This window comes from Patella vulgata, chromosome 6, assembly GCF_932274485.2.
Source record: "Patella vulgata chromosome 6, xgPatVulg1.2, whole genome shotgun sequence".
NCBI classification, from domain to species: Eukaryota; Metazoa; Mollusca; class Gastropoda; family Patellidae; genus Patella; species Patella vulgata.
The window spans coordinates 37,917,620-37,942,347 of record NC_065884.2 but is presented as its reverse complement, the minus strand read 5'-3'; the positions used below and the strand labels follow the sequence as shown (position 1 = coordinate 37,942,347).

The 24,728-nt window shown below is 37.0% G+C and overlaps 1 protein-coding gene across 7 annotated transcripts in view; it reads right to left on the bottom strand.

Annotated features, from left to right (window-relative positions):
* Nucleotides 1-24,728, bottom strand: part of LOC126825389 (X-ray repair cross-complementing protein 5) — a 284,666-nt gene that overhangs the window by 175,230 nt on the left and 84,708 nt on the right. For all 7 annotated transcript variants that reach the window (XM_050555024.2, XM_050555025.2, XM_050555022.2 and 4 more), the window contains 4 exons: nt 19,767-19,821; nt 19,480-19,573; nt 12,827-12,905; nt 88-195 (listed from right to left, as the gene is read on the bottom strand). In XM_050555024.2, the coding sequence (XP_050410981.1) occupies nt 88-195; nt 12,827-12,905; nt 19,480-19,573; nt 19,767-19,821 (336 nt within the window). The remainder of the gene's footprint in view (nt 1-87; nt 196-12,826; nt 12,906-19,479; nt 19,574-19,766; nt 19,822-24,728) is intronic.

Below are 24,728 nucleotides of genomic sequence, written 5' to 3'. Positions count from 1 at the left end.
CATATGAAAATGTGGGCGTATAAAAAATACCCCCATCAAATAGAAATGCCATCACCTGTGATCATGTAATCAAATATTTGTAATTACCTTCCAAAACTTGGAGACATCAAAATTTTGTCCAGGTTTCTGTAAGTGCATCAGTTCTAGATCAATACCTGTTTCATTTAAATCACTTGCCTTTGTTCTTGCTTGTCTCTATAATCAATATTTTCAAACAATATTAAACCATATTGTATAAACTTATGGCCCAAGTGTTCACTAATCTGCTTAAAAATCACTACACAAAAAAAAAGGCCTGTTTTTCAGCCATGTCTGGACAGATTTCTCTCAAAGTATTTCAAGTTCAAGCAGTCTAACATAAGTAGGCTATAAGATAAAACATAAGGGTGGTCCTTTATGGCACAAACAATTTAATTTTGCATTTTCATTGAGGCTACCCAAACTTTTTTTATGAGACTTGGTTGCACAACCAATTCAAAGTTTTGGATTTTTGGTGATATTTTTCATTTTTTCATTATTTTTCTACAAAATGTAATCCCGACTTTATCTATTATTTCTCGGTTGGTTTTGCATTGACATGACAATCTTCAGCCAATCAGACTGAGACATCTTTCAGAACACTTGGCCAAGCTGGAGATTGACTGTATGACTTCAAAAATGACCAAAATCATAAATTTTAATAATTTTTCATGTTTTTCTGTGGATAATGTGCGACGCTCCATCTAATCCCTTCTTTATTTGGTTTCATGGCACTAAGTTTCCCCTTCATAGCCCTCCAACGTCTCACGCTCGACTCACCCAAACTAAATTCCTGACGCACCGCCCCGTTACTTACGGTGCACTTCAGCATAACTAATCATCCTCAATTTTTCCTTAGCGGTATAAGCGGTCCGTCTCGTCATTCTGAATAAAAAAATTTTTTTTTAAGTTTGATGGAAGGTTCAATGGTATTTTCTATACATTGCAGTGTTTTCATCATTCGTTCTTGGTGTTTAACGTCTGCTTCCACATAAAGTGATATCGTGTGACCGCCTTTGCAGTTTGTTGAACATTTTTTTTGAATGCCCGCCCTGCAGTCGGTCGCCGCATGATTCCCCCACACTGGGCGCACACAGTCTTTCCTTTGCAGTACTTGACTGTGTGCCCCAGCTTCTGATTTTGGCGCACTGCCTTACCCTCTGTACATAGGGGTGAGTACGTCGGTTGAGGTACACGATTTTAAGTGCCTCTGGCGCTGTACCTTTCTTGAAGGTTAGGGCGACGCTTCCCTGGTCCTTCCCCTCGGCCACTTTAAACCGATATACCTTGGTACCCGCTCTCTATTAGATCCTCCAGAATTTCGTCCCCGGTATATTCGGCCGGTATCCCATGAACAACCACCTTGTCTACTGACAAGGTGGACGGTTCGGACACCGTCACGGTCATACCGAGAAGTAGGTTCTGGGCCAGCGCTAGGTCCATGTCAGACCTACTTTTGAGGGCAAGTCTAACATGTCCCGGCACTGTGATCTTTATGTCGGGTATGTTGACAATACCCCACGGCCGTAAGTTTGGCTCCTTGGAAGGACTTACCTTCCAGTGGCCTCACAAGTACGACATGGGTCTGTTCTTCTCTCCTTTTTGTCGCAGGAAAGAACTTTGGTGCAGGGCTGCTGTGCGTCAGCCATTGACATGGGTGAGCTAGCCTCTGTCGCCATCGTTCTTATGCTGCCGAAAAGTAAAATCGAAAACAAAAGGAGTGACTGAACAGTGTTGATTAAGGTTGTATGCTGTTGTTAATTAATGACATAAGCTGATATAACTGTCATTAACCCTTTCCACAAAGAGCCGCTAGTCAATCAGTGTTATTAATACTAATTAACTATGGGTTCCTATTGCTTGTATGAGTTTACTTAACAGTTATGAGGCTTGGTAACTATAATAATAATTTAGATTGTTAGTGTTGTTTTAAGCTGGTATAACTGTCGTTAACCCTTTCCACAAAAAAGCCGCTAGTCAATCAGTGTTATTAATACTAATTAACTATGGGTTCCTATTGCTTGTATGAGTTTACTTAACAGTTATCAAGTTTGGTAATTATAAAAGAGATTTAGCTTGTTGGTGTTGTTTTAAGAGGTTTGTGAGAGTTCAATCAGTTGATTGGCTTGTACACTAACCTTTTTGGTTATTAGATGATAGAAAGAAGAGTAGAATAGTTAAATAAATGAAGAGTCTGATATGGAAAATAATGGAAATAAGGAAAGGATGAGAAAGAAAAATAAATAAATAAATGGAGTTAAGAAGTTGGTATATAGGGAGAATGAAAAAACAAATAACAAAAAGTAAAAAAAGGGTGAGGGGAAGGTAACTAAATAAAGTAGATTAAATAAAGTAGATTAAAAATGTAGAAAATAAAATAGAAGGACGAATTAAGGACATAAGCTTATATCTGATATAAAAAGAAAAAATAGTATCCTAACAATAAATCAGAGAGAAAAGACGCAAAAAAAAGTGGAAGAACAAAATAAAATAAAATAAGGTAGATATAAAAGAAAAAAAATGAGAACAGAATATACCTTGTGAAGGTATAAAAATAAAGACAACCTTAAAATTACTTATGGACTGGAGGATCTTTGCAGAATCTAGTAGTCCTGGGTTTGAGGAGTCTTTTGGAGTCTGGGCTAGGCTACTTTATCTGTGATAAACTCAGCAATAGCTTTGGAGCTCTGGTGCACTAGGTGTTATCAGTACGAGTACTATAAGTAATGTTTTCATTCATCAAAACTGTGTTATAGTTTTAACATCTAACCATTTTAAGTACTGAATGTTTTCGTGCAACATGGATTCACCCTTTAATCCATTGTTATAATTTACTGGTACAGTTAATTATCTACCAATGAGTTGTCACCGTATGCTTTATGAAGTTGTTTGTAATTAACAAAATTATTGTTTCTTTGATTGGTATTAAGGATAGGTTTCCAGGCAACAAAACATACGCCCACAGAAGGTAAATCGTCCGAGCAGTCGACAAGGGATGTCACATATTTATTCTTTTGTAGGTAATTAGGGGAATTTAATAGACAATTTCATACAGATGACATAATTTTCGTCGTTTGAGTGTTCACAAGGTTCTAAAAACTCTGGAAGTAATCTACAGAAATTGTTGAAATTCGACAGGCTTTTTCGTTCTACTAATTCAAATAATGCATATAAATTTCATACAGATCGGATGATAATTTTTGTCGTTCGAACGTTTACAAGGTTCAACAAAGTAAAACAAGGACCCTAACTCTAGAAGTAATTGATGGAAATTGCTGACATTCAATAGGCTTCTTCATTTCACTAATTTAAATGATGCATATGAATTTCATACAGATTAGGTGATAACTTTTGTCGTTCAAGCGTTCACAAGATTCAACAAAGTGAAACAAGGGCCATAACTCTAGATGCAATTAACAGAAATTGTTGAAATTCAATAGGCTTCTTTGTTTTACTAATTTAAATGATGCATATAAATTTCATACAGATCGGATAATATCTTTTGTCGTTAGAGCATTCACAAGGTACAACAAAGTGAAACAAGGACCATAACTCACGGCGTAATTAACGGAAATTGCTGAAATTTAATAGGATTCTTCGTTTCACTAATTTAAATGATGCATATCAATTTCAAACAGGTTGGATGATAACTGTTGTCGTTAGAGCGTTCACAAGATTCAACAAAATGAAACAAGGGCCATAACTCTAGATGTAATTAACGGAAATTGCTGAAATTCAATAGGCTTCTTTGTTTTACTAATTTAAATGATGCATATCAATTTCATACAGATCAGTTGATAACTTTTGTCGTTAGAGCGTTCACAAGGTGCAACAAAGTGAAACAAGGGCCATAACTCCTGAAGAAATTAACGGAAGTTATTGAAATTAAATAGGCTTCTTCATCTCATTGATGCAAACAACATATATCAATTTCAAAACAATCAGATGATTAATGTAGTCTGTAGAGTGTTCACAAGAAATTGTGGACGATGGACGGACAGACCGACGGACCGACAGACGGACGGGGGCGACGGCAATATACAACCACATTTACATGTGGGCGTATAAAAATGCTATTGTCTCATGTTACTGGTAGATCTAAATGGCTACCATTGCGGTATTGTCATGACACTTGTGTAGTGGGCAGGGCCATGTATGCTATCGTTTGATTGTCAGTACATGATGAAAAACTAGAATGGCCGTTTCTCAATTTAATTCTTTCAGTCAAGTTTTAAGACGTGAGTAACTGATCATGAGAAATTATTTCTACAGTTATCATTTCATTTGTTTATCATCAATACCTATTCATTTATCACAGCCAATTACTCATGAATTTGACTATGATGCCTGAATTAATGTTTAAAATAGCAAATGTCATTTCAATATAATTAATATAAAGGCTTATGCAATTGAAAAAAAAAATATAGAGAGTTTTATATGCCATTAAAAAGAAATATAAAACTTGATATAGGGCTAAATATCGCCATCGGTAATGATTATAACGGTAAATGTTAAGAGTTTGACCCAGTTACTGGAGCTCGCAGGTGGATTTGGGACACATGCCATTATTATCTCAGTGTCATTCCCAACACTGAATGTACACTGAAACAACAAACAGCGATATGTGAGACATTGCCCTTTCCGTTTCTTACTCATTAGTCAATTTAAAATTATTTCGGAACAAGTACACTTTTATACTGTAAAGAGCTTTAGCCATCCACCTTGCATAGTGAAGTGCTCCTGGTCTACGAAACCACTGAGAAATATGATAGAATTTTTTAACGGTTCTTTATAGTCTTCTCTAGGATGGAAGTTCTTCAATTGGTTCATCACAAAAATTATAATTTCATCTGTATCAATTCTAGTTCTTGAGGTAGCATATATTTATCCTGATCAATGAATCCCCAATGAGCTGAGCCTGAAACTGTTCGAAAATTGCAATTACTTGTCCCATATTAGGAAGGCTGGCTGAAAAGTTGTAAGCCTGACAAGGATAGTTCAATTGGGTTGAAACAAACTTTTGCCACCAATGAATCAATCATAGACATAATAACTGTAACTGTGTTATTATTGTCTTTGTACCAGACCATCTTGTGAACCTACCCATTGAAATCACCAGAAATGGAAAACAAGAGCATCGCTAACGCTGCAATATACGTCCACGTTCCAGCTTTGATTGATATGGTACTTTTTAAAATGAACAGAAAGAAATATGAAATGGCTGTAATATGACAAGAGGCAAAGAAGGCTAGGCGTTGGGTTTGTTTTGTCAAATTTACAGACAAAATATTAACAAAAAAGTGGGTATGACACGGCCCCAGGAGGTCGGGGCATGCACCAAAATAAATAGTTGCTGTCTTTACAGTATAAGGAATAAATATGCAAAGGTCCAAGATGATCCATTCAGAATTACAGCCTGTAGATGATAAATACAAAAATCGGGTGTGCCTCTGCCCCTGGAGGTTGAATATGGAACAATACAAATAGGCACCACCCTGTTATTGAAATGACAACATCAATAGTTGCTGTCCTTAGGGTATAAGGAATAAGTATACCAAGTTCCAAGATAATCCATTCAGTATTGTGGCCTTGGCCCCTGGGGGTCAGGGCATTCACCAAAATCAATAGTTGACACCCTTAGGCTATAAGGAATACATATGCCAAGTACCAAGTTGATCCATTCAGAATTGCAGCCTGTAAATGATAAACACAAAGATAGGTTGCCAGGCAACAAAATATACACCACCAGCAGCTAAATCGTCTCAGGAGTCGACAAGGGTTGTCACATATTTAATCTTTTGTAGGTAATTAGTGGAATTTCATACAGATGACATTATAATTTTTGTCGTTTGAGGGTTCACAAGGTTCTAAAAACTAAAACAAGGGTCATAACTCTGGAAGTAATCTACAGAAATTGTTCATATTCGACAGGCTTTACTAATTCAAATAATGTATATAAATTTCATACAGATTGGATGATAACTTTTCTAGTTCGAACGTTCACAAAGTTTAACAAAGTAAATCAAGGGCCATAACTCTAGACATAATTGACGGAAATTGCTGACATTCAATAGGCTTCTTCATTTCACTAAATTAAATGATGCATATGAATTTCATACAGATTAGGTGATAACATTTGTCGTTCACAAGATTCAACAAAGTTTAACAAGGGCCATAACTCTAGATGTAATAAACAGAAATTTGCTGAAACTCAATAGGCTTGTTCGTTTTACTAATTTAAATGATACATATAAATTTCATACAGATCGGTTGATAACTTTTGTCGTGAAACAAGGGCCATAACTCCAGAAGAAATTAACGGAAGTTATTGAAATTAAATAGGCTTCTTCATCTCACTAATGCAAACAACATATATCAATTTCAAAACAATCGGTTGATAAATGTAGTCTGTAGAGTGTTCACAAGAAATTGTGGACAATGGAAAGACGGACGGACGGACGGACGGACGGACGGACGGGGGCGACGGCAATATAAGACCACATTTCCATGTGGGCGTATAAAAAGGCTTCTTTGTTTTACTAATTTAAATGATGCATATAAATTTCATACAGATTGGTTGATAACTTTTGTTGTTAGAGCGTTCACAAGGTGCAACAAACTGAAACAAAGCCATAACTCCAGAAGAAATTAACAGAAGTTATTGAAATTAAATAGGCTTCTTCATCTCACTAATGCAAGCAACATATATCAATTTCAAAACAATCAGATGATAAATGTAGTCTGTAGAGTGTTCACAAGAAATTGTGGACGATGGACGGACAGTCCGATGGACAGGGGCGACAGCAATATACAACCACATTTCCACGTGGGTGTATAAAAACTGGGCGTGGCTCTGCCCTTGGGGGTAGGGACATGCAGTTGTCCTCCTTAGGGTATAAGGAATAGGTATGCAAAGTTTCAAAATGATCTGTTAAGAATTGTGGCCTGTGGCTGTAGGCAAAACACAATACACACAAACAATGGGCGTGGCTCTGTCCCAGGGGGTCGGGCATGCACCAAAAATAATAGAGATCAGCCTTAGGGTATAAGGAATAAGTATAAAAAAAGTTTTCAAGACGACTGATTAAGCATTGCAAGCTGTAAGTGACATACTGACACACAAAAAGAAAATGGGCTTGCCTCTGCCCCTGGGGTTTGGGCATTCACCAAAAACTACAGGGATGTTTCTTAGGATAGAAGGAATAAGTATGCAAGTTTCAAGGTAATATGTTAAGAAATTTGGTATGTAGATGACAAATAAATACAAGAAATGGGCGTGGCTCTGCCACTGGGGGTCGGGCATGCACCAAAAACAATAGGGATCATCCTTAGGGTATAAGGAATAAGCATGTAAAATTTCAAGACGATAAGTCAAGCATTGCGCCCTGTAGGCAAAATACAGACACCCAAAAAGAAAATGGGCATGGCTCTGCCCCTGAAGTTGGGCATGCACCCCAAACGATAGGGGTGTTCCTTAAGGTACAAAGAATTCGTATGCAAAGTTTCAAGATGATATGTTAACAAATGCGGCCTGTAGATGCCAAACAAATACCAAAAATGGGTGTGACTCTGCCCCTGGGGGTCGGGCATGCACCAGAAACAATAGGGATCATCCTTAGGATATAAGGAATAAGTACGTAAAGTTTAAAGACGATAAGTCAAGCATTGCGCCCTGTAGGCAACATTCAGACACCCAAAAAGAAAATGGGCGTGGCTCTGCCCCTGGGGGTTGGGCATGTACCAAAAACAATAGTGATGATCCTTATGGTATAAGGAATAAGTATGCAAAGTTTGAAGTGGATTCGTTAAGAAATACGACCTCTAAACGACAAACAACTACAAAAAAAGGATGTGGCTCTGCCCCTAGGGGTAGGGCATGCACCAAAAACAATAGGGATTATCCTTAAGGTATAAGGAATAAGTACGTAAAGTTTAAAGACGATAAGTCAAGAATTGCGCCCTGTAGGCAACATACAGACACCCAAAAAGAAAATGGGCGTGGCTCTGCCCCTGGGGGCCGGGCATGTATCAAAAACAATAGTGATGATCCTTAAGGTATAAGGAATAATTATGCAAAGTTTGAAGTGGATCCGTTAAGAAATGTGACCTGTAGACGACAAACAAATACAAAAGATAGGTTGCCAGGCAACGAAACATACGCCCACAGCAGCTATATCGTCCGGGCAGTCAACAAGAGTTGTCGCATATTTTTACTTTTTTCGGCAATGAAACATTTATAGTACATTAAAATCTAATTAAGAGTAACAACTCATTAAGTAATTATCAGAAAACCATTAGAATTTGTTTGGTTTTTATAAAGTTCTGCCCCATGCTAACGTTTAGTATACAAAACTTTTAACATCATGGATTTAGCTGTTCAAGTCATAAAAATTCATTGAAAATCACAAGACCTTAAACTCTGTGTATCAATCTGAAGTCAATAGGATGATAACTTTAGCCTCTAGAGAGTCACAAGATTTTTCAAAGTGATCAAGGGCCATAACTTTGGCAGAAATTATCGGAAATTGTTGAAAATCAATATGATTCTCTGTCTCATGACCTCAAACACTGTGTATCAATTTAAAGTCAATCGGATATTAACTTTAGCCTTTTACAAGATTTTTTGAAGTGATCAAGGGCCATAACTCTGGCAGTAATTATCGGAAATCACTGAAAATGAATAGAATTCTTCAGCTCATGACCTTAAACACTGTGTATCAATTTAAAGTCAATCGGATATTAACTTTAGCCTATAGAGCGTCCAAAAGATTTTTCAAAGTGATCAAGGGCCATAACTCTGGCAGTAATTATCGTAAATTGTAAAAATCAATAAGCTTCTTCGTTTCATGACCTCAAACACTGTGTATAAATTTAAAGTCAATCGGATATTATCTTTAGCCTCTAGAGCGTCCACACGACTTTAAACACTGTGTATAAATTTAAAGTCAATCGGATATTAACTTTAGCCTCTAGAGCGTCCACACGACTTTAAACACTGTGTATAAATTTAAAGTCAATCGGATATTAACTTTAGCCTATAGAGCGTCCACAAGCAATTGTGGACGCCGGCCGGCCGGACGGGGGGAACAACAATATACGACCACATTTTAATGTGGGTGTATAAAAAGGGTGTGGCTCTGTCCCTGGGGGTCGGACATGCACCAAAAACAATAGGGATCATCCTTAGGGTATAAGGAATAAGTATGTAAAGTTTCAAGACGCCCTGTAGGGCGCCCTGTAGGCAACATACAGACACCCAAAAAGAAAATGGGCGTGGCTCTGCCCCTGGGGGCTGGGCATGTACCAAAAACAATAGTGATGATCCTTAGGGTATAAGGAATAAGTATGCAAAGTTTGAAGTGGATCCGTTAAGAAATGCGACCTGTAGACGACAAACAAACAAATACAAAAAAAGGGTGTGACTCTGCCCCTGGGGGTCGGGCATGCACCAAAAACAATAGAGAACATCCTTAGGGTAGAAGGAATAAGTATGTAAAGTTTCAAGATGATCACTGAAGAATTGTGACCTGTAGGCGACACACAGACACACAAACAGGGGCGACGGCAATATACGTCCACATCAAGCACCTGCAACTGAAAGGACTAAACCCAACACAGATACATGCCGATGATGCCCCTTTCTTTTCCACAGTAGTGGGCTGTGGAATTTTAGCGTGGCAGAGAGATTGACCATTCAACAAATTGCGAGTGTTGTGGGTATCTCTCATGAGAATGACAAAAGTTTCTGCAAGATGGGTGCCAAAGCTCTTATCTGCGGATCAAAGACGTGTCAGATTCCTGATGTCCAGTGACAATCTGTGCCATTTTGTAGCTGAAACGTGTCAGATTCCTAATAATCTTTTGGCCAGATTTATAACCATGGATGAGACCTGGATTCATCACTTTCAACCAGAAGCCAAAAGAAGCACCCCGAGTTGCCAGCCCCGCCCAAAAGCTAAGTCAGTTCCTTCTGCTTTAAAGGTGATGGCACCAAACAGTCTTTTGGTATTCCAAGGCCATTCTGCTGATTGGCTATCTTAAAAAAGGCCAGACTATCAATGGAAGATATTATGCTGACCTTCTGAAACAGCTGCGTGAAGCTATCAAAGTTACTCACTAAAGACTTCCATCAAGACTTCTACCGGTTTAAAAAAAAGAAAAAAAAAGAAAAAAAAGAAAAAAAGAAAAAAAAAGAAAAAAAAAAAGAAAGATGGTCGTCATTTTGTCTAGTAATGATGACTTCATGTCAGCTGTGAACAACCTTTTTAGGGTGACAGAAGAAAATTTCTTCCTGACTGGCATCCAGGCCTTGCAAAATCCTTGGCAAAAATGTGTACACTTCGAAGGGGACTATGTAGAGAAATAAATGGACTTTGTAGAGGTCTTTCACAGATAGGCTTAGAACTTTTCAGCCAGCCCTCGTACTGTTCCCACAGCCTCTAGTACACAATTTCAAGTTCCCATATGATGTCCAGTATTGCTAATTGTGTCAAAGCATTCAGATGCAATTCTTCTTGCAATGTCCCATTTTTCTGCAATTTTGGTACACCAAGAAGTTGTGCAACTTCTCGACAGAACACAACTACATGTAAATCTGTCAACTACCTCTTTTCCTGTAATATCTGGGAGTACTTTTCCATCCTGAATTGTAAGTGGCGTTTCCGTTTTAAACTTGGCTTTACTTTGTTTGCATATTTCTTTCTTTCTTTTTCCTATCTCGCCTAATCGAAAACTTGTTTATATTCAAATCGTCAATACTGTGTCCAAGAGATTGAGCAGTCACTGCTAATATGAAAGTAGCATGACGCTTACTAATTTTAGATCTATCGAACGCCAATGCTAGACCAGGACACAACATTAACTCTCTAGCACTTGCTGACTCAAGTTTTACATCTTGGTATCTTTCTTTAGTGCTTTGGAACTGCTTGTCAATCATCTCCTTTTTGTTGATGAGTAGTTTCCTTTTTTATGTTTTCTTTTAGCCAACATAGTGTCTATCGAGCCCATTGTTCCTCTACCAGCATGTTCCCTTTGTGCCTTCAAAAAGTCTTTTTCTTCTTGAATGAACATCATTTTGAGGGCTTTAGGATGTGCAATATTAAATAGTTCATCCAAACCTTTACTGTATTTTCTTGATTGTCCAACTCTTTTTCACTTTTTCTTTCCATGCTCTTCTTTAGGTTCTGCCATGTTTTGTACTCTTTTTCAATAACTGGAATTAAATTCTTCTTTGATTTGTAAGGTATTCAGGGTTTCATTTTTGGCAAACGCACCTAAAAAATTTGCGTGCACCAAAGAATATGAACAAAAATACACTACAATAACGGCCATGTCGCCATGATGTTTGTTTATAGCAGAGTCTTGATTATTTAGTTGGTAAAATATCACTGAAAAAACATACATTTGTTTGTTTTGAGAAAAAGTTTCACAAACCCAAATTAGCTGGAAAGAATAATATAATGAAAAATATCCCTAAAATTCGAAAAATATCTGAAATTGTAAAACTTTGCTAGGCTTGAGCTTCCCCTAAATTTTTTTCTAATTATTTTCTCACTAAGTCTCATAATAACTCTGAGTAGCCCCTACTGCAATAAAAGTCCACATTCCTGCTTTGATTGATATGGTACTTCTTAAAATGGAGAGAATGAAATATGAAATGGCTGCAATGACTGTAATATGACAAGAGAAAAAGAAGGCTAGGCATTGGGTTTGTTTTGCCAAATTTACAGACTTAATATTAACAAAAGATAGGTTGCTAGGCAATGAAACAAAACGCCCACGTCAGCTAAATCGCCAGGACAGTCAACAAGAGTTGTCGCATATTTTTACTAAAAACGCTGTGTAAAAATTTAAAGTCAATCGAATATTCACTTTAGCCTCTAGAGCGTCCAAAAGATATTTCAAAGTGATCAAGGGCCATAACTCTGGCAGTAATTATTGGATATCGTTGAAAATCAACAGGCTTCTTCGTCTCATGACCTTAAACACTGTGTATCAATTTAAAGTCAATTGGATATTAACTTTACCCTCTAGAGCGTCCACAAGATTTTTCAAAGTGATCAAGGGCCATAACTCTGGTAGTAATTATCCGAAATCATTGAAAATCACTGGGCTTTTTCGTCTCACAACCTTAAACACCGTGTATAAATTCAAAGTCAATCAGATATTATCTTTAGTCTCTAGAGCATCCACAAGATATTTTGAAGTGATCAAGGGCCATAACTCTGGCAGTAATTATCGGAAATTGCTGATAATCAATAGGCTTCTTCGTCTAATGACCTTAAATAGTGTATCGGATATTAACTTGGCCTCTAGAGCGTCTACAAGATATTTCAAAGTTATCAAGGGCCTTAACTCTGGCAGTAATTATCAGAAATCGCTGAAAATCAACAGGCTTCTTCGTCTCATGACCTTTAACACTGTGTATAAATTTAAAGTCAATCCACAAGATATTTTGAAGTGATCAAGAGCCATAACTCTAGCAGTAATTATCGGAAATCGATGAAAATCAATAGGCTTCTTCATCTCATGACCTTAAACACTGTGTATAAATTTAAAGTCAATCGGATGTTGTGGACGCCGGCCGACCGGGGGCAACAACAATATACGACCACATTTCAATGTGGGCGTATAAAAATGAATTTTAAGGACCACACTATAAAACATACTATTTTCTTACCTTAATATCTAAAGTTAAAACATGAATTTTCAATAAAAATGCCACTCAAAGAGTGAGAATCAGAGTATTGTACTCAATCTTTATGATAATCTATAATAATCCATGGACAAAAATAAGTTACTTATGTACCTGTAACTGTTGATTAGATGAATGAGGATCATCATTATTAGTGAACAGTAATATTCTTTTATAATTTACTTTCTGTGGTCTGAAATATTCAAATATAATTATCAGAACATTGTCGATTATTTGAAATTGGTTAATATTTACAGGAGCTAAATTGCCAATATTTGGGACCTAGAAATAGACATAAATGGGTTGCAGCGCATATAATAATGTAATATGAATGTGTATAAATTGATTAACATTCAATTGTTTCCGTTTTTACTCTAATTTCAAATCAGTTATATTTGGCGAAATACGCCAGAAGTCTCAATCGAATGGCAATCTCTAGTGCCTGGTTATTCCAGTCTACACCGATAGTATTTATTGCGCATGCTCTCCAGATAAGAATGTGTTGTCGCCGTTTGACACGATTTGTGGAATATGTCTAGCCTCGTTCTTTGAGTCTCTTGTTACAAATAGTGCTGAAATGCATTATCCGACCGGGAACATGCCCAATCGGACATCAAAACATGGTGAATAATATTCAAATTTCTAAAATTAATATAGTTTACTGAGTGTATAACTACCACTCAACCCAATTATCGTTGATAACACGCTGGATTGATTAGGTAATTAAGTTATCAATGTATTTATCGTGTTATACCGCCTATACACCTACCTTGATTAACTAGTTAATCTGCCTTAATCCTTTATCGGACAATTCATCAATCCAATCCTGAACAGAAGTCATTGCTTCTCCTTTGTCGGGATATGTATCAATCCAATAAGAGTCATTATAAACCTAATCAACGTGATTGACCCATGATTTCCCCATTGTTGGGTGTTTTAATTTCCTTGATGTTGGCCGACAGCACATAGAAATTAGTCATATATGTCACATATCCTAATAGTACATAACATCCCAAATCAATATGTATCTGATAACTAGACGTAATAAACGGAAATTGCTGAAATTCAAGAGGCTTCTTCATTTCATTAATTTAAATTGGATTGATGAATTGTCCGATGAAGGATTAAGGCAGATTAACTAGTTAATCAAGGTAGGTGTATAGGTGGTATAACACGTTAAATACGTTGATCACTTAATTACCTAATCAATCCAGCGTGTTATCAACGATAATTGAGTTGAGTGGTAGTTATACACTTTGTAAACTATATTTATTTTGCAATTTTGAATATTATTCACCATGTCTTGATGTCCGATTGGGCATGTTCCCGGTCAGACAATTATGGGCGTTTGGAAAATAGCGTCGGACTTCGGAATATACCGGCGAAATCCCATCCCTGGTTGACATGCTTTGAGAGTATGTTCACAGATGAAGAACTTATCGCCCCAACAGAACCACTGAGCCGCATGTGCGACACGCAATGCGCCACACACGTGGGAGGGGTTCATTGTCAAATTTGAAACTTCAAGGAAGGGTTGATGAAAACTGCCGCTTGCTGGTTTATCCTATCCTTCTTTGCTTTCCTATCGGTTCTTGCATAAGATTTACTGTGTAGCGTAACGACTAATTGCTGAATGTCTGAGGATTGGTGGAGCAATTACTCATTATTCAGACAAAAATCAAAAAAGTCCATTTTCACTTTTAACAGTGTATCTCATTGCGAGTGAAATTGGGCCGTCAGATAAGCCACCCATATGAACTGTTTATGTTCATGTGTAGGCAATTGGCCTGTTATTAACATACAGGGGATCACGTGGCTAAGTGGGTAAGACGCTGGCTCGCTAACCTGGAGGTCCGGTGTTCGATCCCTTCATTGGCCGAGAAAGTTCATTCAGATTTTCCGGCTTGGTTTCCCCTTGTCAGTGATGCAGGATGGAGGGCCAGACAAGGACAGCTGTCTAGTCATTCGGATGAGACGAAAAAACTGAGGACCCGTGTACACATTGGCGTGCACGTAAAAGATCCCTTGGCAGTTGGAATTTGATATAAGAGTAGGCCGTAGCGCCGCTGCCTGGGCAAAATTTCCCTCATAGCACACTGTATGGCGTATGCCTGTCTTCATTAGCCCAGGTTAGGAGCAGAACAGTAGGACGTTAAACCCCATTTCATTTCATTTTCATATTAACATACACTGGTTACCTCTAATAAAAACAACAGTGCATTTCCGCAGTTTTGTATTGTTTCTGAATATCCCATACTTTTTTTGAAGAGTATATATAAATTTCACAAAGATTATATGATAACTTTGGGCGTTACATCGTTCACAAGGTTCAACAAAGTGAAACAAGGCCCATAACTCTAGACGTAACAAACGGAAATTATTGAAATTAAATAGGCTTCTTCATCTCACAAATGTAAACACCATATGTCAATTTTAAAACAATCGAATGATAACTTTTGGCATTAGAGCATTCACAAGCAATTGTGGACGACAGACGGACGGACAGAACGGCAGACGGACGAAGGTGACGGCAATATACGTCCACATTTCCATGTGGGCTAATAAAAATGGAATCTGGTCAGAATCTGCTTCTAAAATCCATGAAAGATAGGTTGCCAGTAGTGATGTGCGTTTTTCGGTTTAACCCTACGGTATCGGTTTTTACATATAAACCGAAAACCGAACCGATAAAACAAAAAAAAACTGTGTGTTTTGGTTTATTTTTTTCCAAGTTCCTAATTTTTAATTTACCCATTTTTCATTTCGTTTACTTAATAATTCCAAAATTTTAATGTAGCCACCACTTCCATTTTTATTTTCAATCAACCAGACCCCCTATGTATAGAGTGGATGGCCTAGACTATTTATTTTCTCAATTCGGTTCGGTTTATAATCCAAACTTTTATGCAAGCCTAAGCTCGAAGCCAGTTGTCAATAACGCACGATGGCTTCCTCTAAAAGTAAAATGTCTCCATGGCTTGCTCACTATGAAAAATTAGATGACACAAAATGTAGATGTAATCTTTGTAAAAAAACATATTTCTGCTGCATTCGGAAACACATCCAACTTGAAGGCGCACCTAAAATACAAGCATGACAAAGAATATTTAACAATTTTGAGTCAGGTTGAGAACAACAACACCCGAAAACGGCAATGCGTAAGTTATGTTTTTAAGTTGATAAACAAGCTAAAAGACCACATGGCAAATTTTACTCACACCCAGTAAGGTGTAAGGATTTTAGCATTCTGCAACAGACTGCCATTTATTCATAGGTTGGTCAGGGAAATAGATTAGAAAATAAAATGGTTGACAAAAATTAAAAATGGCATGGTTTATTCTTTGATATCTTTTCTAGTTTCCAAGTATTCCTATAAAATAACCATAAATCAGTACATTCATAATACAGTGTTTAAATGAATAATAAAAAAAGAAACCGAAACCAAGGTTTTTTGCCACAGAAAAACCGAAAACTGAAACCGAAAGAAAATTTAAACAAGCCAACAGTGAGGCTGATGTCCCCCGCCGAAATCCCAAAATAAATAGATAACACATTTATTATTCTCAAAAGTACAGCAATCAAACTGATTATCAACTATACACACTAAGTTTCATCACTCTCTATCAGATAAAATCAAAGTTATCTTGTCCCAAAGCATTGACCAATGAAATTGTTTAGCTCTGCTTAGCTTTAGCTCGAAATGTTAATCATTGAACTCAGTCAAGACATTCACCTAATGAACATCTACATCAAGTTTAAATATTCTACCCCAATTAAAGCAGAGTTGTTATGTTCCAAAGTCTTGACCAATCAAATTGCTTATCGCTCCTTTCCCTTAGCAGAAAATGCCCATTATCGAACTTAGTCAAGGTATTGTTGTAATGAAACTATACACCAAGTTTCATCACCAGGGACGTAAATGTGGGGAAGAAAAATAGTCGGTCGCAAAATCAGTGCAGTCGGTCGCAAAATAAGAGCAGTCGGTATCAAAATAAGTGCACACTGCATACGTCACGCTACTCACGCAAAACTTTAGTATAAAATAACCTTGTCAAATGCTGTGTTTCACTGTTATTCTGTTGTGTGTATGTTGGTCTATGAACAAATTTCTCCCAGGAAGAAAAATAGTCGGTCGCAAAATCAGTGCAGTCGGTCGCAAAATAAGAGCAGTTGGTATCAAAATAAGTGCTCACTGCATACGTCACGCTACTCACGCAAAACTTTAAATAACCATGTCAACTTATCATGTTTGAAAAAATGTTGTGTTTCACTCTTATTCTGTTGTGAGTATGTTGGTCTATGAACAAAATTTCACCCAGGGAGAAAAATAGTCGGTCTCAAAATAAGTGCAGTCACTGCAGTCGGTCTCAAAATTATGCATCGGCGACTCAATGAATTAATGAGGTAAACAAACAATGCCAGAATAGATCCCAAATACTATGTATTTGCGTGAATCTGTGAGACTAAATTGCAAACGTCACACAAAACTATATTATATAAAGTTATAGTGTCCCAAAGCATCAACCAATCAAATTGTTTATCTACTTAATTAGAACTAAAGTTATAGTGTCCCAAAGCATCAACCAATCAAATTGTTTATCTCTGCTTACCCTAAGCGGAACGGACAGACAGACGGACGAACCCATTTTAATAGTTCCCTGCTTTCTTCGAAAGGCGGGGGACAATAAGCATGAACATTTACTCAATTCGAAGATCAACCAATCAAATTGTTTATCTCTGCTTACCATAAGCGGAACGGACAGACAGACAAACAGACAGACGGATGAACCCATTTTAATAGTTCCCTGCTTTCTTCGAAAGGCGGGGGACAATCAAAGTAGGAGAGTTATTGTTTTCCAAAGTCTCGACCAATCAAATTGCGTATCGCTCTGCTTACCCTGAGCAGAAAATGCTCATTATCAAACTTAGTCAAGGTATTACTGTAATGAAACTATACACCAAGTTTCATCAATCTCACTTAATTAGAACTAAAGTTATCGTGTCCCAAAGCATCAACCAATCAAATTGCTTATCTCTGCTTACCCTAAGCGGAAAATGCTCATCTTCGAACTCCATCTTCGAACCTAATCAACACATACACCAAGTTTGAACATTCTAGCTCAATTAGGAAGAGAGTTATCGTGCCCCAAAGTATCAACCAATCAAATTGCTTATCTCTGCTTACCCTAAGCGGAAAATGCTCATCTTCGAACTCCATCAAGGCATTGACCTAATAAACACATACACCAAGTTTGAACATTCTAGCTCAATTAAAAGTTATCGTGTCCCAAAGCATCAACCAATCAAATTGCTTATCTCTGCTTACCCTAAGCGGAAAATGCTCATCTTCGAACTCCATCAAGGCATTGACCTAATCAACACATACACCAAGTTTGAACATTCTAGCCCAATTAGGAAGAGAGTTATCGTGTCCCAAAGCATCAACCAATCAAATTGCTTATCTCTGCTTACCCTAAGCGGAAAATGCTCATCTTCGAACTCCATCAAGGCATTGACCTAATAAACACATACACCAAGTTTGAACATTCTAGCTCAATTAGGAAGAGAGTTATTGTGTCCCAAAAAGTGTGACGGACAGACAGACGGACAGACAGACAGACGGACGGACGAACCCATTTTAATAGTCCCCTGCTTTCTTCGAAAGGCGGGGGACAAAAACGCACATCACTAGTTGCCAGGCAACTAAACATACAACCACAGCAGCTAAGTTGTCTGTGCATTCAACAAGGGTTCACACGTTTCTTTTGTTGGTAATGAAGACATTTACAGCACACTAATATCTGATTAATAGTAAGAATCCATTATGTAATCATCAGAAATGGATAAAAATTGTGACCTCTGGAGGGTCTACAATCAGGGACCATAATCCAGGAATTTACAGTCCAATATGCGTGAATATCGAAAGGAGAGATAGAGAGAAATGGGATTTAACGTCAACTCGACACAAACTAGGTTATTTTGGGACTAGAATATATCGAAAGAACAAAGATCTTTGGGATATAAACATATATGTTAAGTTTTATCAAAATCAAATAAAAATGGTGACCTTTGGAGGGTCCACAACCTTGGTATTACATACTTTTACAAAATTCAAACTGAACCGTCATTATAGTATAACAGTGATATATTTGAACTTTATTCTTAAATTGGATAAAATTGTGACCTCTAGAGGGTCCACAAGCTACAAACGTGATTTTTCATACAATTAGGGGCCATAATCCAGGATGTTATGGTCCAATATGCACAAATATCGAAAGGAACCAAGACCTCTGGGTTATAAACATACATTTTAAGTTTTATCAAAATCAGATTAATAATTGTGACCGCTAAGAGTGACCACATGCTAAAAACTGGATTTTTCGTACTATCAGGGGTCATAATCCATTAGGTTACATTTTGATGCAGGCCAATATCGAAAGGAACCAAGATCTTTGGGATATAAACCGATGTTTCAAGTTTTGTAAAAATCTGCTAAAACATTGTGAACGGACACACACACGGACGAGGACGATGGCATAATACATCAACATGAAAATGTGGGCGTATAAATACTTATATATGCATTGCCTGTTGGAAATCTTTATCAATTAAATAATCTATTGTTTAAACTAAAGGAAAGGTTATAAGTCACTGAGATTATGTTGATCTTAAAGTGATAGGAAGTGTAGATAAACCCTTTAAAATAACCATAGTATTTCAATACAATCTCCTCTATTTAGTTGCAAGAGTACAATTATATTACTTACAAATTAGAAAACATGTTAGCACAAGCCCACAAAGCTTCACTGATAGAGTATGATTCATTATGTCCATACTTAGTACCAAACTTCTTATAGCCACCTATAAAAACACATAGATATAAAGAAAAGGGTGCTTCATTTCAAAACTACATTTCATACAAATTTATGATTCATGTGTATTATGATTCTCGTGATGACTTCATAATTCTTTAATTTAATACAAAAGCCAAGAATTTATAATTAGTGTACAAATCACAAACAAGTTTATAGTAATATTCAAATTATAAACTTACCATGAACCATATCTTCTATTTCTAATATTCTTTCTGCTCCTGGTTGCTCTAAATTCTATATTTAAAGAGAACATAAAGTGACCATATAAAAATTGTATGTGCTTGAGAGAGAGAGAGAGAGAGAAATGGGGTTTAACGTCCACTCGACACAAACTAGGTCATTTCGGGACTAACATATGGTTTAATTTTATTTCAATAATTCGCTTCCGCGCAGGGGTCTTTAGCAGTGGGAGGAAACCGGAGGACCCAGAGAAAACCCATGAGGTTGGACAGGTGACCCTACTCCTTGTCACGTACAACCGGGGATTCGAAACCATGCCAGTCGACTCAATGACAGACTTTATGATACAGCGTGCGCACACTCTGCTTACCCTGAGCAGAAAATGCTCATTATCAAACTTAGTCAAGGTATTACTGTAATGAAACTATACACCAAGTTTCATCAATCTCACTTAATTAGAACTAAAGTTATCGTGTCCCAAAGCATCAACCAATCAAATTGCTTATCTCTGCTTACCCTAAGCGGAAAATACTCATCTTCGAACTCCATCAAGGCATTGACCTAATCAACACATACACCAAGTTTGAACATTCTAGCTCAATTAGGAAGAGAGTTATCGTGCCCCAAAGTATCAACCAATCAAATTGCTTATCTCGGCTTACCCTAAGCGGAAAATGCTCATCTTCGAACTCCATCAAGGCATTGACCTAATAAACACATACACCAAGTTTGAACATTCTAGCTCAATTAGGAAGAGAGTTATTGTGTCCCAAAAAGTGTGACGGACAGACAGACGGACAGACAGACGGACGGACAGACGGACAGACGGACGGACAGACAGACGGACAGACAGACGGACAGACGGACGAACCCATTTTAATAGTCCCCTGCTTTCTTCGAAAGGCGGGGGACAATAATTCATATAAATTTCATACAGATTGGATGATAACTTTTGTCATTCGAATGATCACAAGATTCACAAAGTAAAACAAGGGCCATAACTCTAGATATAATTGACGGAAATTGCTGAAATTCAATAGATCTCCATTTAACAAATTTAAATGATGCATATAAATTTCATACATATCAGATGATAACTTTCATCAATTGAGCATTAACAAGTTTGAACAAAGTGAAACAAGGGCCATAACTCTAGAAGTAATTATTATAAATTTGTTGAAATTCAATAGGCTTTGTGGTTTCACTAATCTAAATGATGCATATAAATTTCATACAGATCGTTTGAGGGTTCACAAGGTTCAGCAAAGTGAAACAAGGGCCATAACTCTAGACACCAGCGGCTGCCAGGCAGGATACGCCCACATTTTCGAGAGATGGATAGAGAACAAGCTAAAAAGAAAGTGATTTTTCCTAGAATCAAGGGCCATAATTCAGGAAATTACAATTAGATATGTGCAAATATCAAAAGGAACCGAGATCTTTGGGTTATAAACTTACATTTCAAGTTTCAACAAAATCGGATAAAAATTGTGACCTCTATAGGGTTCACAACCTTGATATACCATATTTTTACGCTATTTGAGAACGAAGGGCGGCCATTTTGTCTGTCAGTTTTGTGCTGATTTTCACGAAATTCAAACTCAGCTGTCCTTAGGGTGTAACAGTGATATAATGATATGTTTTTTTTAAATTGGATAAAAATTATGACCTCTATAGGGTCCACAAGCTAAAGGCGTGATTTTTCGTACAATCAGGGGCCATAATCCATGAAGTTACAGTCCGATACATGCCAATATCGAAAGGAACCAAGATCTTAGGGTGATAAACCTATATTTCAAGTTTCCTTGAAATAGGATAAAAATTGTGACCTGTAGACTGTTCACAAACAATTGTGGACGGACGGACAGGGGCAACGACAATATACGTCCACATGAAAATGTGGGCATATAGGCCTGCAGCCAAAATATCTAGAGTGAAGTTCCGCTACATGGTCCTCCCAAAAAATACAGAATTTCGGAAATGCATTTAATGGTAAAAGGAATTATCTCCCTTTATGGAAAATATCAATAATCATTGATAACAGTATTTTGTTTAAAGAATTTATTTGATAAACTAAATAGGATTTAACTACAGACTAGAGCCTATATAAGTTTAACTTTTTTTTCAGATAGGATTTGAGGCTAAAGGTCTAACAAATATTTAACCTGAAATATAGCATCTACATATATTTAGTTTTCTCACTAAAATAGATATGGCCAAAATTAAATAATACTGTAAAAGGAGTCACAATATTGTAATTGAAGAGAAAAAATAATGAAGATGAGCATACGTCATACGTGATACTTGGGGAGGGGGGCATTGTACGTGTACAGCTAGTATGTAAATGTCATCATCAGTGTGCAAGGGAGCCGCGGTGACTCAGTAAAGGGTTGGCTCACTTATCGGACTGCCAAGGGTTTGATCCTAGTCTGACGTAGTTCCACCTTGTCCGTGGCTCACTAATCAGGAGATCCGGGGTTTGATCCCCGTGTTGACCTAGATAGTTCCCCAAACTTTCCAGCTTTGTTTCACCTTGTCAGTGGTGGGGTGGGGGCTGTGATGGGCAGCGTCTAGTTATTTGGATGGAATATAAAGTGTAGACCGTAACGATGCTGTATGGCGGGCGTATACATACGTCTTCATTATCCCAGTTGATACTGAACAGTTAGGCATTAAACTCCATTTGATTTTTTTTTCTCTTCATTACAATTGCCACTCCCATACAGTATTATTTAGCATTTGCCATATATCTATTTTAGTGAGAAAATTATATATAGATGCTTTGTTTCAATTCAAACATTTAACCCCAACTCTTATCTGAATTAAAAGTTGTCAGATATATTAGTAGAAATACTGTTTTGGGAGAACTTATATGTCCCCCCCCCCCCACACCTCCAGATTCCTTGGACCATCCATTTTTCGGGCAATTTATTTCAGTTTTTCGGGCACAAGCATCAGAGAATGGAGAATGCGATCATATCTCATGGAAATATAGTTGTATAATTGTGTAATTAATCAAAAATAAACTACCATCACAGCTTTGTGGAAAATTCATTTTAGTTAATGATTGATTCACTCAAAAAATTTGGGTGACAAAGAAATTTTTCGGGCAAATAGGCTCACTTTTTTTCTTATATCTATATTTGTTAGCAAATTACACACTTATAGATACGGTTTCAGTTTAAATATGTTTGTAATTCAGCCTTAAATATCTGAACTAGAGGTTTACAGCTACCTGTAGTAAAAATAATGTAGGGCCTAATTGAAAGGGTATGTAGGTGTAGGTTTATATTTTAGTGGAAAAAATAACATGGTTTCAATGCGATTTACAAAACTACGGACAAAGTCCGGTCCCCATTACTTCATAGACATATTGTTCAACCAATGTCAACATATCTTCTTGCTCATCAAACTAGACCCATAATTTCTGAGTAAACGCCCGCTCACCAACCCTTGCAGTCCCCTGGGACCCCATTAACGATATAAATATTGGGCTTGTGTGCTCACACATGGTCTTGTGCGTCATACAGCATCAGCAGTCAACACACACCTGAAATACGGTTATTAATTGCAGACATTTGACAGAAAGGGAGATAACTCTCTATTACCGTTAATGGATTTCCAAAATTCTGTATGTTGACTTGTCCATTATGTTTTCGGAATTTTGGTTTAAATCAAAATTTAACCAATAGCATATTCTTTGCTGAAGATGAAGGCATTGAGTGTTTTCGCCAATATTTAATTTTATGTCAACTTCACAATTGTTAGTATAAATAAAGCATTTACTTGAAAATTATCACAATTTTCATCTGGCCCTAAATCGAGTTAGAGCAAACATTTTGCTTGGAACTCTCTGGATTTGTGTTCCTAGTGTTATAAGCTTTCCAAAAATGTATAGTTTGTTTATTTGGGCGGACCATGTAGCGGAATTGTGTTTCTAAGCAAGCTAGAAATTTCGGCTGCAGGCCTAATATAATAATAAACGGAAATTGCTGAAATTCAATAGGATTCTTCTTTTTACTAATTTAAATGATACATATATACTAAACAACAAAAGAAACATCATGCTGATATGTTACTCTGAATAGACGCATTGCATAAAACTTGCCAAATGTTTTTATTGTATATTTGTAACCACATCTCAAACTTTACCTGAGCAATAAGGCTCCTTCCCAAACACAGAATTGAACCAGGGGCATAATCCAGTAAGTTACGTTCGGATATGTGTGATTATCAAAAGGAACCAAGATCTTTATGATACAGATAGGTTGCCAGGCAACGAAACATACGCCTACAGCAGCTAAATCGTCCGGGCAGTCAACAAGAGTTGTCGCATATTTTTACTTTTTTCAGTAATGAAACATTTATAATACATTAAAATCTGATTAAGGGTAACAACTCATTAAGTAATTATCAGAAAACCATTAGAATTTGTTTGGTTTTTATAAAGTTCTGCCCCATGCTAACGTTTAGTATACGAAACTTTTAACATCATGGATTTAGATGTTCAAGTCATAAAAATTCATTTAAAATCTCAAGACCTTAAACTCTGTGTATCTATCTGAAGTCAATCGGATGATAACTTTAGCCTCTAGAGCAACACAAGATTTTTCAAAGTGATCAAGGGCCATAACTTTGGCTGAAATTATCGGAAATTGTTGAAAATTAATATGATTCTTCGTGTCATAACCTCAAACACTGTGTATCAATTTAAAGTCAATCGGATATTAACTTTAGCCTCTAGAGCATTTACAAGATTTTTCTGAAGTGATCAAGGGCCATAACTCTGACAGTAATTATTGGAAATCGCTGAAAATCAATAGGCTTCTTCGACTCATGGCCTTGAACACTATATATAAATTTAAAGTCAATTGGATATTAACTTTAGCCTCTAGATGGACGGATGGGGGCGACGACAATATAAAAACCATTAAAGACAACCCAGCGAAGCGTGGAATACG